Genomic DNA, 15,766 nt, shown 5'->3' with positions numbered 1-15,766 from the left:
CTAATAGCTGAGAGGAACGTTAAAGTAGGCGGGGGGAGTAGCTGAAAGGAACAGAGAGTCCAGTAAACTAGGCAGGCGGAGTGTTTCAATTATATTTTACTCTTCATTAGGTAGTTCATTTGAATGTTCATATTACAAAATTAGCTGCCATAGGACTTCAGGAACACTGTCGACTTACTCAAAAAGAGCACAAACTACTATTTCCTTTGCGAGAACTTCGTGAAACAAGACCACGTTAATCTTTAAAGCTAAATAGTGCTAAAATTTCACATAATCTACATTAGTTTTGGTTTTAAATTAATTTTACCAACCATTATAAAATTAATGTATTTGCATGTATCAGGTTACAGACTTCTGCATTTAAATCAGCTTGAAGTATCCCATGCTGGAACAAGAATTTTAAGCAATTGCTGTTTCAACAGCAGCTCACTCTTATTGCCTCGGAACAAAATTTGCACATATTATTGAACGAGAAAATGCAAGACATTGTTTCCCCACAAAACTGTAAAAAGTCTGTTACAGCAACAATATAATGCTTTCGAGACAGGAAGCATTTATAAAATGCAGAGCTCTCAGTTAGCCAAGTGCTTGCACAAGGACGCTCACTTCCTTCCCCCCATTTATACTCAAAAACCTGAAGTGACCACTTATCAGGTGAAGAGGATACACAGCCTCTGAAAATTTTACTAGCTTGGGGAAATTGGCAATAGCAGATACTTCACTGAATCTAGCTTCTTGCTGGAGTGAATTAGGCAGCAGCTGGTAAGACTAGGAAAAATGTTTCTGAGGCAAATTTGTACAGTTAAAATATTCAAGGAAAAACTAGCTGAAGCTGCTAACTCACCATGCACTCAACTCCTGAAGAAACACCACGCTGACATCACAGACTTCACATCTCACTAAGCTCGCAGCACTCAAAACCACAGGTAAGAAGTAATGCTCATGGATTCCGTTCCCTGGTATCTAACCCATCTACATGTTTCACACGTATGCCAATCATGCCTACAGGTGACCTAATACTGTTTCAGACCCTTGTCTGTTAAAAAAACACTTCTGTTCTACTGGACTTAAATCCCTGAAGTATCCATACTGTGTATGGAAGGCTAAGTTTTGTGCCTTTAAAAGCCTGATGCAAATAAATGCACGGTAAATGCTTATTGTGCAGTTTTCCTCCCCTTAAATTAAGGATTTCCCCCTTCCCTCCCAAAAACTAAAACCAAAGTTTAAAACTAAAGCATTAATATGTTACCAGCACACGTGGACAGGTTTACAATCATATGTTTTTGAAGAACAAATGACAATGAGCATTCAAGAATATTGCAAAATTTTTTAAACAGACAAGTAGCAAAAATTTATACCACCTGGAATAAAACTGCTGAGACAAAGCTCTCTACATACACCTGCAATGTTGCTGTAATACTTAAATAAGTAACACCGATGCAAGGAGCATTTCCCTTAATGGCTAGTAGTGTTCAAAAAAGTGTAGGATTATGGAGTTAAGTACGTCTTTGTACCCTGTGAATTAAAATTCTGCAGGTGGCGCTGAGACAGGCGTCTCACAATGGAGTCACATAGCTTTCACTTTGATTTGCTTCATCTTCATCTGCTTCTTCTCAAGTTTCTTCTGCTCACGCCGCAAAGCAGCTTCCTGTAGGAAAGGATACAGAGAGCTAAATGAACATCAGCGATCCCTTCAAAGAACAAGCTGATCATTTCAGAAGAGAACAAAGGCGGCAACCCCCAGTACTATACTTGGGTTCGCATCCCTAACCACATGAGCTGGCTCCCCACTGAGAGCCCTCACATGTTTGGGAAAGCAAGAGAGCATACATGGGAAGCGTGTGCTGCCTTCTGGCAAAATAAGAAATCAAAGCTGGCTGCTGCTGGTTGTATGCCTACAAGCAGCCCTGGAGATATGTAGCAGAAATTCGCCTGTAGCTTGGAACAAGCAGAAAATCCATCTCACCTCCAGCCGTCGCTGTTTTTCTGGATCCTCCTCGTTCATGATTCGCTCCTTCTCTGCCCGTTTTTTCTCCTCTCGACGGGACTGGGCAGCCTCCTGTCTTTGCACGTGAGTCAGCTTAAGGAAGTTCTCTTCCACGCGAGCCCTGTTCTTATCAGCTTTTTGTTTGCCCTTTTTAGATAAAAGCAAAGGCAGTTAATACAGATTCCCTATGAGCAGGATAGAGTACCTGTAGTAGTTATACTGGAAACCAAAGGCTCCCAGCGTTAAGATTAAGGATCGAAGGTTAACATTTGCAATTTCAAATAACAATCAGAAGGCACAAAATATATACTACTTACTTCTCTGTTCAGACGGAACTTCTTTGCTTTGTCTATAGAGTAGATAACCATGCTCATCAGAGGCAGCAAAGACTCCATATCCTTTGGGGAAGTATTGCCTGAACCAGGCACTGAAACAGAGAGTTCCTTATTAATTCAGGGAGGTCGGCACGATTTTCCTATTAGCTGTAATGCTCCTTCCTTATTGCTCACATAATCAAAGATATTCCTATCATCCTCTTTGGAAACGACTTTACTAACAGAGGCATTTTGCTTTGGAGATTGCACGTAGATTCTTCACAGTGACATTTCCTTCACATGATCCTTCTTTTTGTTAGTACAGAATGAAAAAAAAAGTAAACCGAGTTCTGGCTCTGCCATTAACTTTACTTGGAGCTATGGCTGTGAATTCTTAAAGAGAACTGTGGTCTTTTTCTCGAATAGACTGCTTTTCTTCCAAAACAGGGATAACCAAGGAACTCTGTGCAAGTTCACACCACAAGCAGTGTGGCTTAAAACAACCTTTCAATGCAGACCTAATACAACCACCAGCAGAGATATGATTGTGAACTAAGACCCACAATAGCAAGGTTCAGTTTCCTTTTATCATCACAATATGCTGCTGAGTCCTCCTTGTTATTACTGCCTTCTGTTTACAGGTTCATCAGTCAGCGATCCTGTTTACATGCACCAGTCATTCGTCATAATATTGTCTTCCATAGGCGACATAACTTGAGTGTACCTTGCACAGGTAAAACAACACCCCCCCAGATACATTTACACACATACGCCAGTTCTCTTACCATTAAATGTAAACAAAAGTGTCTTTTTAGTTTCGGGCAGTTTTGTAAGCTGACCCTCCCTGGTAAGAAAGAAAAAAGGGGCTGGAATCGGTGAAGAAAAACACGGGCATATAAAATACTAAGCATCGTTAGGGGGAATCTCATCAAGAACCAAGAGACAGTTGCAACTACTCACAAGAACAAAATAAACAAGATTTAAGTTTCAAACTATTCAGGTTCCTGAACTGTTCCACACAAAAAATATGCAGTGAGAAGACAATAATGTAAAACCATACAAATAACATCATCCAAGCTGATTGTCAGAAGTCATCTGACCCCTAGAAAAGCTTGTGTATTTTTAAAAGCATTCAGTTTTACATATATCCTAAAGTTTATACTACTACTTGAGACATAAAGCTTATATAAGTATCAGTAAGAAAGAAAAAAAATTAAGAATTCAGGACTTGACTGCCCAAAAATCCACAGGCTCATGCAACAAAGTCAGACCTACATTCCACAGAGCCTCCAAAGCCTAGCAATTTCAGTACAAGGCACACATGCTGCTGTCTTATAATTAAAAGAAAGCACGATCCTTTTGAAGGGCAGTTTCAAGTTTTGATACTGATCTTTTTTTTATATGCCTGCAAGCATAATACACCCTTGCAAAAGCCTACATAGTAACTCAGATGATAAGATAAAGCACCCACTGCTTGGCAATTCTGAGGCAGCAGCTAAAAGCACTTTTTTTTAAACACTTCAGACTTTGCTCAAACCTAGTTCTTATTTCAGATGCTATTGGAACGCACTAATGTGCTTTTTCAACCACTCCTGGAGCATTATTTCTTGGCTCTTGAACTCTAACGTGCTGTATCTTTTCAGTGGGATTACTCAGTTGTTTCCCATGAGCTGTGTACACTGTAACAGCCAGGTGTTATCTGAGATTTGGAGTTGCCCAAACTGGAGAGTAACCAGCACTCAAAAATAAACATTAAGGCAATGCAGCACCTTGATCATCTACAGTGATGCAGCATTTGTAAGCATTGGGAGCGTATTTATTCAGCTGTTTCACCTTTGCTCCCAATTTCTCTTTATGTGCATTCCAGCCAGCTCCACACTGCAAACAGGTTTGTCAGCCTCTACTTTGCTTACTGTTACAGCAGCTACTGCAAGGAGAGATCTAGCTTTATACGTACGTACTCTTGCATAAGTTTTGGACCGGAGAACTGGTCCGAGAATTGGACGGACTCTATCTTGTCAGCATAGTGCGTGAGGAAATGTATCATCTAAAAGAGAAACGGGGGTTAGTTTCTCCTGTCACCAACAGCGACATCAGCCTACGCACTCCGGATTGGTTTGCCAGCGTGGCCATACGTCACTCAGAAAATTTTTGTGCTCAGTTTGCCGCAGTAACACCGCAATTTAAACCGCTGGATTTTTTAGCTTTTGCTAGAAGGGGCCTCAATGCATGGAATTAACACATCTATTAACTCTTGAGTTGCTCTCATTTGGGATTTGCCATTTCATTTGATAACAAACATCAACATTGAGGACCTGCAGAGAGACCAACACCCTCCTTCAAGCCAGGTGCTGGAGCTAACGTTGAGGCTTTGAAAGGCAGTTCTAAGTCCTCAGATCATATGTTAGACTAACAGTTGCCACATAAAAGGAATAAAGAAGTGGCAATTACTCCCTTCTTCTAGCCCTTATATTCCTCTTGATTCTCCCAGATCTCACTAGGGCCATTCAGCTCTCTTGTAATTTTTACAGGAGACAAAGATTAGAACTTTTGCACAGGCTGCAAGTACCAGGGACACCAAGGAGTATTTGTACTAAGTCACTCAAGATCACCTTTGCGTCCATCATTCCCTCTGTGACCTCCCCCATCTCCGACAAGATAGCCAGCGAATCTGGAAGCCCGTATTTTGCACCAGACTTAGGTTTATCGCTGCAGAACTCACTCTGTTGCAAAGAGAGGAAGAGGAAAAAAATTAAAAATAGCATAAGCATGCAAATAGCTTAGCAACTAAACTTTCAGTACAATGGCACCCCTAAAAGTACCAGATAAGAAACAATAAAAATGCATTAACTCAGTCTGGCTGGGGACAGTTCAAGCATAAAGTAAAGCATGTAATACAATGCCTGTAGCCTTTAAGTTAGCATTTCCCTTCAATAGCGAGTACTTTAAAGAAAAAAGTATAATACATCCATGCCGGCACACCTGATAAAGGTTAATGTATTCTGCTTATTTTGTTTGCTAAAACAACAAGACCAACTGGCATCCTGCCAACCGCGTTTGAGCGCTGTTCGAGATGTTATGAGAGAAAAGATTTGCAAACCACTGCTTGCTGGATTCTTTGCAAACTTCAGGGCTTGAATGTATGGGAAGTTTTCTTTATTTCACACTAGGTAAAAACATGACTCAAATTTTTCCACATCGCACATCACTTAACTTCATTTTTCAATCCTTTACAAAGTCATTTGCGCAAATTAGATTAGGAGAAAATGAGACTCGCGTGTATCCCAAATGTACTTCAACCTCCTCCTAAGCTAACTATACATCAAAAAAAGGCAGTGAGCTGCTTTCAGTTGCCTCTTCTGCAGTTCTGACAACAGCTGGATAGTACTTCGGACGGCTGATGGCATTAAATGTCCATCTATTAGATGAAAATATCTTTTTCCCCCCACAGTAATTCCAACAGGTCAGTCACAAGTGTTCAGCTGTTCCCAAGAAAATAAATGACCTATTGATTAGAGGTTCTTACATCCCACTGGTTTTATCTTGTTATTATTCCCTTGTGAGCACACATACCAGGTCCTGCATCTCTTTCTGAAGTCGCACCAATGCTTTTCTCGTTCCAACAGCAAACACATAGGTGTCCATATCTTCATCGTTCATTGTTACTTTTATTTGCTGCGGGACAGAAAGTTATTAGCATTGATCAGATTTCCACGATGCACTCCATCTTCAGACTACCAGCCAAATGGAGACCTGTGTCTTCTACGAAGAAGAGTTTCTGCTGCCTCAGTGCTTATCTGACATTTTGATTCATCCTTCATAACCTCAAAGAACAAAGCCTAAGCAAGGCTGTACACAGCTGAGATAAAGGTTGTTAAATTAAAGCTTCTCAGTGTGTCTTAAAATTAAAAAACGCCTTTCCTGGAGCACTCAATTCAGCATTCTGGTATAATGCTACCGTGCAATGACAGCGACTCCTCAATAGAAGGGCTGTAAGCCTTTGCTGCACAGATATCCATTGATAAGATTATCTGCCCACATCTAAATTAAGTATTTTAATGATTATAAATACAATTATAGACACATTGTGTATCGTGAATACTTTTTCTAAGCCACCGTTCTTCCAAAACATAACCTCTCTTAACATTTATGTGATCAGAGATTCCCCTCATCTCTAAGAGCAAGGGGCTAGGCAAATAGTGACGTTACAAGAAAGAACATGCAGGCCAGCATGTGCATTAAGCAGCTCTGTTCAGTCTGACTGTATAGATAAAAGAATAATTATAGTATTTTAGATTGTAAAAATATGTTTTAATCAAGATGAGGTCTTGAAGCACAATGAACTGTTCACAAAACCACCCAAATAATAAAACCCCTAGAGATAAAACATTTCCTAGTCATCAGTTTGCATTTCACACGCAGAAAAAAAATATGAATGATTCTTGCAGATTATTTCAACAGATACTGAACACCATAAAAAGATAACCAGCACTTCAAGTGTGGGTTATAAATACAGCCAAAAGCAGCAGAGAAGCACAAAAGGAATGCAACAACTTCTCACAGCTGATCTTAAGGGTCGAGTACATACCACTTGGTCACAAGCTGGCCTCATCATGCGCGCAAGAACATTCAGTAGGTCTTGTCTCTTGAGAAACTAAAAACACAAGATTGTAAACACATTAATAAATATACCTAGAATGAGGGGCTTCACTGGCAGATAGCCGTGCAACTTAAGAAAGAACAGGGCAGATGTAGTAGACGTTTTTCATTGAATAATTTAACTTTGAAGGGCCCTTTAGAAGTCACCTATACTGCTCAAAAGCAGGTTGCCTTTCTGGGTTTGATCGAGTTGTTCATGGCCTTGCTCCCTCAAGTTATGAGCTGAACTAACACGTGAGACTGTCCATCCCAGGTGCAGGACTTCCCGAACGTGGGCAGCAGGTAAGCAGTGTTACAAAGTCGCTCATCCTTACCTTTAGCTGGATAAGCATTCCTTCACAGCACACCCTTCCAGAGCACCACAAGTTATATATGTGCTCATTTTCTTGATTTAGTTTCCCAGTGCTTGTGGCTTCTTTATTGGTACCATCGTCCCCTGGAGAAAACGACAATGAAAAAGAACTGCAGTCTAAAAAGCACAAATTTATACGCCAGAGCAGCATCAGTAGGTTTATAAATCTGTTGTCCCTGGATTCCTTCAGACTCACCTTGATGTTTCTGAATAATTTATACCACGCCATAATCTAATTTCAACACTTAAAGACTAGCATACTATTTATCTACCTCCAGAGCTGCCCTCAGTGCTATCACACACATGCATAGAAAAGGTTTTCCTTCTCTGGAGCTTACAAGCAGGTCTAAAACAATCTCTATTCAAATAAACCAAAAACGCATCCTAATCATTATAGGACTTACCAACAAGAGCAAAGTTGCTTTCTAGCAGCTCCCTGTGGGTATTGAACCACGCGTGAGCCAGACGGTTGTTTTTGTTCTTCCCAATGATGTAATTCATGATGTAAGCAAGAAGACCTGTTACCATCAGGATCTCCATGTAATAACTCTCCCAGCTGTTTTGAAGGTGAGCAGGGACCTATGGAAAGTAAATGGAAATCTCTTTTTTTTTTTCCTTACTAAGCGGATTAGGCATGCACAAACAATTTGAAAAAATGCAGAGTACTGAAGAGGTTTCCTCCCAAATACAGCAGCAAGCTCCACAATGGCAACAAGACACAAGTAAGCCTACACATAACGCATTTAGCTCTCCTGGGACACAGAAGTCCTACAGGGAACAACTGATACCAGCATTCCCAAAGTACCTGGCTACCACACACCAAAAAAAAAATAAATCTTTTCCAAGTGAGCCTGTGCTAACATTTATCCTTCAGAGTAGTCAACTGCCCAGCATTTCAACCCAATGGTTATCTGGGCTCGATGCCCTGCCCATCACAGCATTATCTGATCGTCACTTAACTTCTGTTGAAATCTAAATGTCCCGGAACATTTTCAGGATGGCACCAAGAGCCATGGACTGTGGGGGAAGCATGGAAGCCTGCCTGATCTTTTAATTTCAGAGACTTTCAGTTCTGCTTATGACCACGTCACCCTACAGTCATAAAGCAATCCAAACCTTCATTTTCACTGCCAAGGTCAGCCACCATATTTGAAAAAGAGATCTTACAGATAATAAAAGTGTAGGCCTTAAGCACCTGATCATTCTATAGAAGATCCTTCTGGGAGGCAACAAGAAGGTGAAGCAGTGTGGACAGAGACATTAGTTTCAAAAACCATCTGAGAAGTCAACTTCTGGAATCACAGAGTGGTTTGGATTATAAGGGATTTTTAAAGATGATCTAGGTTCCAACCCCGCTGCCACGGGCAGGGATATCTTCCACTAGATTAGGTTGCTTAAAACCCCAGCCAACCTGAACCTTTAGCCAGAGACAAGCTAAAAGTACACTATGTTTACTGCAAGCCTATCATCACTGTAACTTCCTCGTTGTGTTAAGAGAGCACCCAGACATTTCTGGGATGCATGGTTTTTCTCTGGATTAAATGGAGTTTATCCCTATAGCTTGTCTGTATCTCCACCTTTTTCATACAGGTAACAGAACCTAAGTCATAAAGTGTTTGCCCAAACCCATGCATCAAAGCATGTGTTTTAATGAAGAATTTACTGGTCTATATTCCAATTGCAGTTCTCAGCTTGAATCCAGCACAGATCCAAGGACGGCAGTTCTAGCATCTTAAAAGAGACATCAACAGACCAACAACATACCCGCCCTGGAAGTTTTACTTCAGGAGTTGCTATCTGAAGTAACATAAACCAATGCATGAAGAATTCCAAGAGCATGGAATTGAGAGCTGACGGATCCTATTCTGCTGCTATCCTGTTGTATTATTTTAGGTATTTCTTGTCTCCAAACTTCTCCCTATTTCTTCTCTTGTATCTTGTTAATTCAAATAGCAAATTTTTTAGGACAGATTCTCTCTTTGTACAACACAGACATTACGGGCATACTGCCATAAACAAATGATGAAGTTCCAAATTAAAAAGGATCAAAATTTATACCTACGTTAACTATTGTTATGGGGTCTTTATTTTTGCTAGGAGACGCATCTGGTTTCTCTTCATAGCCTTCAAACTCCTCATCATCATATGGTTCACTCTCAGTATCACCTTCCTAAAGGACAAAATCACAAGCATTATGAAAATCCAAAGCTGGGTAATCAAAATCCAAAAAGATAGGGTGAGAAGGTAAGGTTCAGAGACACCATTAGGAAACACACAGGGGAAGGAGGTGAGGCACTACCTGTGTATCTGTGTCATCAAAGTCCTCCTGATTCTCATCCTGACCTTCAAGCTCTACAGTGGCTTCTTCTTCATCATCTTCTGTCGTGATGATCCTCTGAGGAGACTCTGTGACTGCATCTTCATTAACATCTTCAAATTCAGCAAAGTCATTATCATCATATTCCATAATGTCATCTCCGTCCTCAAATTCATCGTACTTTGCCAAAGACAAACTCCACGGGATGAACAGGACAGCAACGAAAATATATAAATTCTTCATTTTCACTGCAAGAAAATCCAAAACATTGCAACAAATCCTTACGTTAGGAGATACAAAGCCTGTTCCATCACACCTCCAGTTATGCCCAACTTCCATGAACAATTTCAAAACGCTATTGGGGTCAGGTCAGCACGAGAGAAATAAAGCTCTGCCTCATCTTGCCATCTGCTGTATAAAGTGAACACTCTAACAAGAAATAAAAATAACTTGAATGGCGAGGTACTCGATTTTCTGCTTGTAGCAGGAGCAGCTGAGGCAGCAGCAAGTTCACATCTGGCCAAGCTGTTCAGGTGACCAATTTCTAGAAACAGCAATGTCCTGCTATAAAACTGACTCTTCAGTAGCAACTCTCAGAGTTGCCAACTCATTTCAACACGCATGGTGCCTACAGTTCTCATTAATTAGCAATTAGACACAGTCAGATCCAGGAATGCGTTACAAAAGCAGTAAATCTTAAAATGTGCTTAATTCGTTTACTTTAAACAGCAATGCTCTGACAGCCTCCGCTTATTTAAAACTGATCAGCTTTGATCTTTCTAGATCAGTTCTCAGAATCGGGTCCTACAGCATCCCTCCACTATTTCTGTTCAGAGATGGAGACCTTTTGTTATAAGGTCCACAAAAAAAGAAAGCATAAAGAGGATGGATATTGCGCTGGTCCCCAAAATAACAGAGTAAACTGGCTCACGAGCCTGGAGTTCTCTCCCCAGATCTGCCAGGAACCTGCAGAGATGATCTGATAGCTCACCTTTATTTTTTTTTTCCCCTCTCGACTTCTTATGACTTTTTGCTTAATCTTGATGCAGTCACGGTCTATCATTCAGACTGTACAGCACTGACAACTGCAGATTTCTGAGGTCCAAACTAAGGTCTCAGACAGCAGTAACAATGTAAAATGCATTTTGTGCATTTCACAAATGTCTGGGGATGATCAGCTGCAAAAGACTTGGCAGTACTCCCTTTACTCCCTCTCACACCCAGATCTGAGTGGGAACTTCAATGTTAATGAGACTGTTCTCTGAAGAACTTGAAATAGAAGCAATTTGTTTCTAAATTCGACCAGCACTCCTCTGAGTAATGCATGCAGGGAACTCTGCTGTGAGTGACAAGGACAGCTAAAATAAACGCTGATGTTCAAGACTTTTCGTTCTAGCAAAAACCCGCACAGATCAGTCACAAGAACATTAATCCAGACGGGAAGTACAGCAAGGCAGACCCCAGGATTTTAGCACACTGCTTGCTTATATCACAGCTTTAGGTGAATTCAAACATGAAAACAGAACACTGTTTACACGCCACAGAATTTGCATAGAACACCTGGACAACAGAACCACCTGCTCTACAAACCCACAAGGCTTTCACAGGATGAATTTTGAGACCATGAGCACGCCCAGTTCCAAAAAACCCTACACGCTCCACATAGTCTTATGCAAAATGAAACGAGTGGAAACCAACAGACCCCTGACAGCACCCGGGGGCTGATGGCAGGGACACGAGTCAAGGTGAGCCAGGCTAAAACTGGCTGTGGGCCACCCTCTGCCACCCCACGCCCCCCTCTCACCCTTATCCCCTGCCTCTCAGCCCCCCGGCCCCTCACCTCAGCCCCCCAGACCCTCACCTCAGTCCCCCCGGCCCCTCACCTCAGCCCCCCAAGGAGGCCGCAGCTCCCGGCCCCGCAGCCCTCAGAGCCGAGACCACCCGTCCCGGGGGGCACCGCAAGGCCGAGGGCTGCCGGTAACGGGGGCAAGGAAAGGACCGAAACCCGGCCCCAACGGCCCGGGGTGGGGGGGTGGGGGGGCAGCGCGGTGCCCGCAGGGCCCGGCCCGGCCGCGTTACCTGAGGCACGCGGCGCCGCCACCGCTTCGGCCCGGCCCGGCCCGCACCCAGCGCCCGCCGCGGCCGCAAGCGGCGCACCCTGCGTACTTTGCGTAGCCCGAGCGCTCTGCAGAGCCTGCGCGCTTTGCGGAACCTGAGTGCTTTGCGGAGCCTACGCGTTTTGCGCAGCCTGCGTACTTTGCGTAGCGCGAGGGGAGCATGCTCACTGCGGGCTGCCCACACACGTTCGTGAGGGGGCAGCGGGCCCGACAGCCCCCGCCTCGAGCCCGGGCAAGCAGCCGGAGCCCGAGCAAGCAGCCGGAACCCGTCTCCTCCTTACACAGCCCTACTGCTGCCAGCTCAGACCCCGTAGGCCCCTCTCTGCCCAAACCCTTCCCTTCTCCCCTCGGCGGCTTCACCTCCGCTACCGCGCATGCCCGGCAGGGCGCGCTGACGTCAGCGCGTCACGCACACACGTCGGCACGTCGCGTCCCCTCTCCACGCCCCCGGCCCGGTAACCGGGGGAGCGGCGGCCGCGGGGCCGGGCGGTGAGCGGGGGGCGGAGGGGTGCGGGGACGGCGGGGGCGGGGGCGGGGGCGGGGGCGGCTCCTGCCCGGCCTCCCCTCACAGGAAGGGGCTGAGGGAGTCCGCGGGGCCACCACCCAGCGCCGCTGAGGGAGGCCTCCGCCCGGCCCGGCCCGGCCCTCACAAAGGGCCCGCGGCGGGCGGGAAGCGCCGTGAGGGGGGTCCCGAAGCGCCGTGAGGGGAGCCCCGAGCCCGGGGAAGCCGTGAGGGGGCTCCGAGCCCCGCCGCTGCCTCCCCCCCTCCCAGCGGCCTCAGAGCCTCGCAGGGGCCGTAGGGGCTCGCTCCACGGCCCGTCACCGCTCCCTGGGCGAATTGACGCGGTTTGGGGGGGTTTTAGGCACAAAAGGGAACAAGGGAACGTTTCTTTTTTGGTCCTGGAGCGGTGGGGGGAAAGGGAGGCCGCTAAGTGTGTGAGGATGGATCCTTAGATGCAGGCGTTGTCACTCAGAGGGATGCCTGCTGTGCTGTCGGCACCAGGGCTGCGAAGTTCCCCCTTTGATCCGTTTCTTGTACGTTTTGGCCTCGTATCCGTGTCAGGTGTGAAAGCTGCACCGTGTGCCTGTGCAAGAGCAGCGTGTCGCAGCCAGCCTCTGCCACAGAGAACCGAAAAGCACTTCTCCAGAGCCTCCTCATGAGCTCTAGGCTTGAGCCTCACTGAGCAAGCCCCAGGCTGGTAAACGTCCTGCCCAGGGCGCGGCGGCAGTGCTTGCTCTGAGGTTATTTTGAAGTTGTTCCCCTTGCCCGTGAATTCTGATCTCGTTGGAGGGCTCTCGCTGAATGCAGGGATTCCTTCGATAAGTCTTGTAGCCATTGGGCTGTCAAATTACAAAACACTTGGAAGCAGTGGGGGTCGTGTTCTTTTTGGCAGCCTTAAAAGTATGACTTGACCGTGAAGATGAAATTATTAAATTACTTGGAATGAAAAGTGTAAATCTTAGTATATCAGTTCGGCCTTCATCTAATTTAGAAGGCTGGAATGGAGAACACGTATCGATGGCTAGAGACACTTGCTTGAGGAGAAGAGGGAGCTAACTTTTTGGCAGAAGTGTGTCTTGTCTCACGACAAAGCGGTGAGCCGTGTGCTGCTTTGGGCCTGTTTTTCTAGAAATGTCTGGATTGTAGCGTGGTATTTACAGAGCCATCAAACACTCGGGGATGGGAAACACTGTATGGGCATGCAGAAATATTTACTGAGCTGACTTTTCATCTCTCGTTCCTCCTGCTGTGCCAGGTTCTGACTTCGGGTTTGTTTGTCTTATGTTGTAAAAATGTAAAATGTAAAACAAACAAGACCGTCAACATATGCTTCAGTAGGGTTTGAGGGATGTGATCTATTTTCGAAGACAACGTCTTTGATTTATTCTTTTTCCAAGTTGTGGATTCGCTCGTTCTTGCAAATCCGTTTTGGGAAACAGATCAAAATTTTGTGGTTACATTTCCCAAGTCTCTTTATTATGAGTAAAGGAACCTGCTTTCAGGAAAGATCACTATTGTTTATACCTGCCTAAAGCAGGAAGGGCATTAATTTCTCTGTTCTGGTTTTAACAGGTATATTGAGGGCATCATGAATTGGAATAAAGGTGGACCTGGTACAAAGAGAGGCTTTGGTTTTGGTGGATTTGCCATAACCCCTGGAAAGAAAGAGGAGCCTAAGCTTTCTCAACAGTCTCATAGTGCTTTTGGAACAGCCGGTTCTTCTGCTGCATTTGCGAAATCGGGACCTCCACAGCTGCCTTCTTTCTACAAAATTGGGTCAAAGCGAGCAAATTTTGATGAAGAGAACGCGTAAGTAGAGTTATTTCTTGTGTCTCTCTAGTTCTAGATTGTGGTGTTTTATACTTTTCAAGGTCAGGGGAAAGTACCTGTGATGTTTGTGAGGTTCAGTTATTTAGAACAGCCTAATAAATACCCTAAATAAAATACCCTAACACTTCATGATGGTGTAGCAAAACCCTGGTGGCTTTACTGCCATAGTATCAAAAATACTGAGCTGATTGCCTGCAGGAATGCCCAGCCCTGCTCAGGGGTAGATGTTTGGTGTGTCCCTGGACTTACTTACACTTTCTCTGTCTCAGCTCATCACCTATAAAACAAGAATAGCAAAGCTTCCTTGCCTTTAAATACATTTAGAAGACAGTGAGATCCTACAGGAGCTCTTGGAGAGCTCTCTTCCTCCTCTAGCTTTCCTTCTCCCTAAGAACATCCCTCAGCTGAGCCTCAGACCGTTCAGATCTCATGCCCTGGTACGACCGAGACTTTGCATGAGGTGTTTTGTTCAGAGTTGGAGCCAGATAGGATAAATTTGTGTGCCTTTCACAAGGGAAGCATTTTAGCAGCAGGTCCTGTATACGCGCTGACTTTTGTTATCCATCTCTGCATGGGAAACTTGACTCAGCTCGAAAACTGTGAAGGACGGTGTGCTGCTGTAGGCTCCGTCCTGACTGGGCCAATGTTTGTTTCTTTTCAGGTACTTTGAGGACGAAGAGGAAGATAACAGCAATGTCGACTTGCCATACATTCCAGCGGAGAATTCCCCCACTCGCCAGCAGTTTCATTCCAAATCGGCAGACTCTGACAGCGACGATGATCCTCTGGAGGCATTCATGGCTGAAGTGGAGGCAAGACCCGGCTTGTGAAATGTTTGTTAACTTCTGTGGCAGTGCTCCTCTCCGGTCAGGAGCAGCAAATGCCCCTCATGGCTTGGGCAGTTGCATTCGGAATGTCACTTAGCTTTTGATTTTTATTTAAGACAGTATGTTAATTAGAACTTAAATGTGAATTAAATGGGGATGTAGTGGATATACTTTACAGTAGCTCAACTATTTAAGTGTTTTGGGTTTGCCAAGGCAATGCCACAAAGAGCTTTGTGTGTCTCTAAATACTAAGCTAACGTTTCGTGTGTTTTTTCACAACCTGAATGGAAATGTTTTAGATTTATCAGGAGCAGTTCCTTAGCTGCAATTCTGTAGTTAGCTGGATTCTATCACAGCATTTGCAAGAAGAATGCAGAGAATATATTTCTTCAACAACACTGCCACAAAGTTACAATATATAGATTTCAAAGGAATTAGAATTTGTTTGATGCTAATAGGGCATGGAGCAAGAAAAGGCTTAGTCCAGAAATTATCATCGCTGCAGCATGATGGTCTAGTTAGGAACAATTTTTCCTTTCCACATTTTATCATCTTGTTATGTTTTCTAACGTGCCACAATTTTATGACCTGCTAGGATCAAGCTGCTCGAGACATGAAGCGACTTGAAGATAAAGACAAGGAAAAAAAGAATGCTAAGTAAGTTCTCTCTTGTAATTCCCATTCCTACCTGTGTCTTGTATGGTGCTAAGAAAATTCCGATGTATTTTGTTGATGTTCATGGTTCTGTAGATAATATGAAACAGTGCTGCTGCACCTGTAGTACTGGAGATACTGGAGGCTTTTCCAAACTTGAACTAGGTTTTAAGACATTCCCTGTAAAGCTGACACATTAGGTAGTGG

The 15,766-nt window shown here is 44.2% G+C and overlaps 2 protein-coding genes across 8 annotated transcripts in view; one reads left to right on the top strand and one right to left on the bottom strand.

Moving 5' to 3' along the window:
- Window positions 1-68: 68 nt before the first annotated feature.
- CCDC47 (coiled-coil domain containing 47) lies at window positions 69-12,137 on the bottom strand. Of its 3 annotated transcripts, none has more exons than XM_080564743.1 (13): window positions 12,107-12,137; window positions 9,612-9,877; window positions 9,375-9,482; window positions 7,717-7,891; window positions 7,275-7,396; window positions 6,890-6,955; window positions 5,875-5,976; window positions 4,914-5,024; window positions 4,263-4,348; window positions 3,087-3,145; window positions 2,305-2,414; window positions 1,967-2,134; window positions 69-1,648 (listed from the first exon to the last, which is right to left on the bottom strand). In XM_080564743.1, exons 1-13 carry the CDS (start codon window positions 12,120-12,122, stop codon window positions 1,568-1,570), a joined length of 1,470 nt encoding a protein of 489 aa, XP_080420869.1. In that variant the 5' UTR covers window positions 12,123-12,137; the 3' UTR covers window positions 69-1,567. The 3 variants fall into 3 exon arrangements, with proteins under 3 accessions (XP_080420869.1, XP_080420870.1, XP_080420871.1); XM_080564744.1 differs by lacking the exon at window positions 12,107-12,137 and adding an exon at window positions 11,709-11,852; XM_080564745.1 differs by lacking the exon at window positions 12,107-12,137 and adding an exon at window positions 11,513-11,651.
- DDX42 (DEAD-box helicase 42) overlaps window positions 12,069-15,766 on the top strand; it is a 16,840-nt gene continuing 13,142 nt past the window's right edge. The window contains exons 1-4 of one of the 5 annotated variants that reach the window (XM_080564735.1): window positions 12,069-12,201; window positions 13,821-14,057; window positions 14,740-14,890; window positions 15,501-15,562. In XM_080564735.1, coding sequence (XP_080420861.1) covers window positions 13,837-14,057; window positions 14,740-14,890; window positions 15,501-15,562 — 434 coding nt within the window. In that variant the 5' untranslated portion in view covers window positions 12,069-12,201; window positions 13,821-13,836. Of the gene's footprint in view, window positions 12,236-12,325; window positions 13,149-13,820; window positions 14,058-14,739; window positions 14,891-15,500; window positions 15,563-15,766 lie in introns of those variants that run through there. The other 4 variants (XM_080564734.1, XM_080564737.1, XM_080564736.1 and 1 more) reach the window with 4 other exon arrangements.

The sequence above is a fragment of the Anser brachyrhynchus genome (genome assembly GCF_964034855.1).
Source record: "Anser brachyrhynchus genome assembly, chromosome: 22".
NCBI classification, from domain to species: domain Eukaryota; kingdom Metazoa; phylum Chordata; class Aves; order Anseriformes; family Anatidae; genus Anser; species Anser brachyrhynchus.
Note: the sequence above shows the minus strand (reverse complement) of the source record. Positions and strands in the feature narration are given on the sequence as shown.

Bases quoted from the DNA above. Each gene is read 5' to 3' on its own strand.
- CCDC47 (XM_080564743.1), bottom strand. The intron at 5,977-6,889 runs GTATGTACTCGA...TCTGTCCCGCAG, and splicing joins GGCCAGCTTGTGACCAAGTG to CAAATAAAAGTAACAATGAA. The intron at 1,649-1,966 runs GTGAGATGGATT...CCTTTCCTACAG, and splicing joins AAAAACAGCGACGGCTGGAG to GAAGCTGCTTTGCGGCGTGA.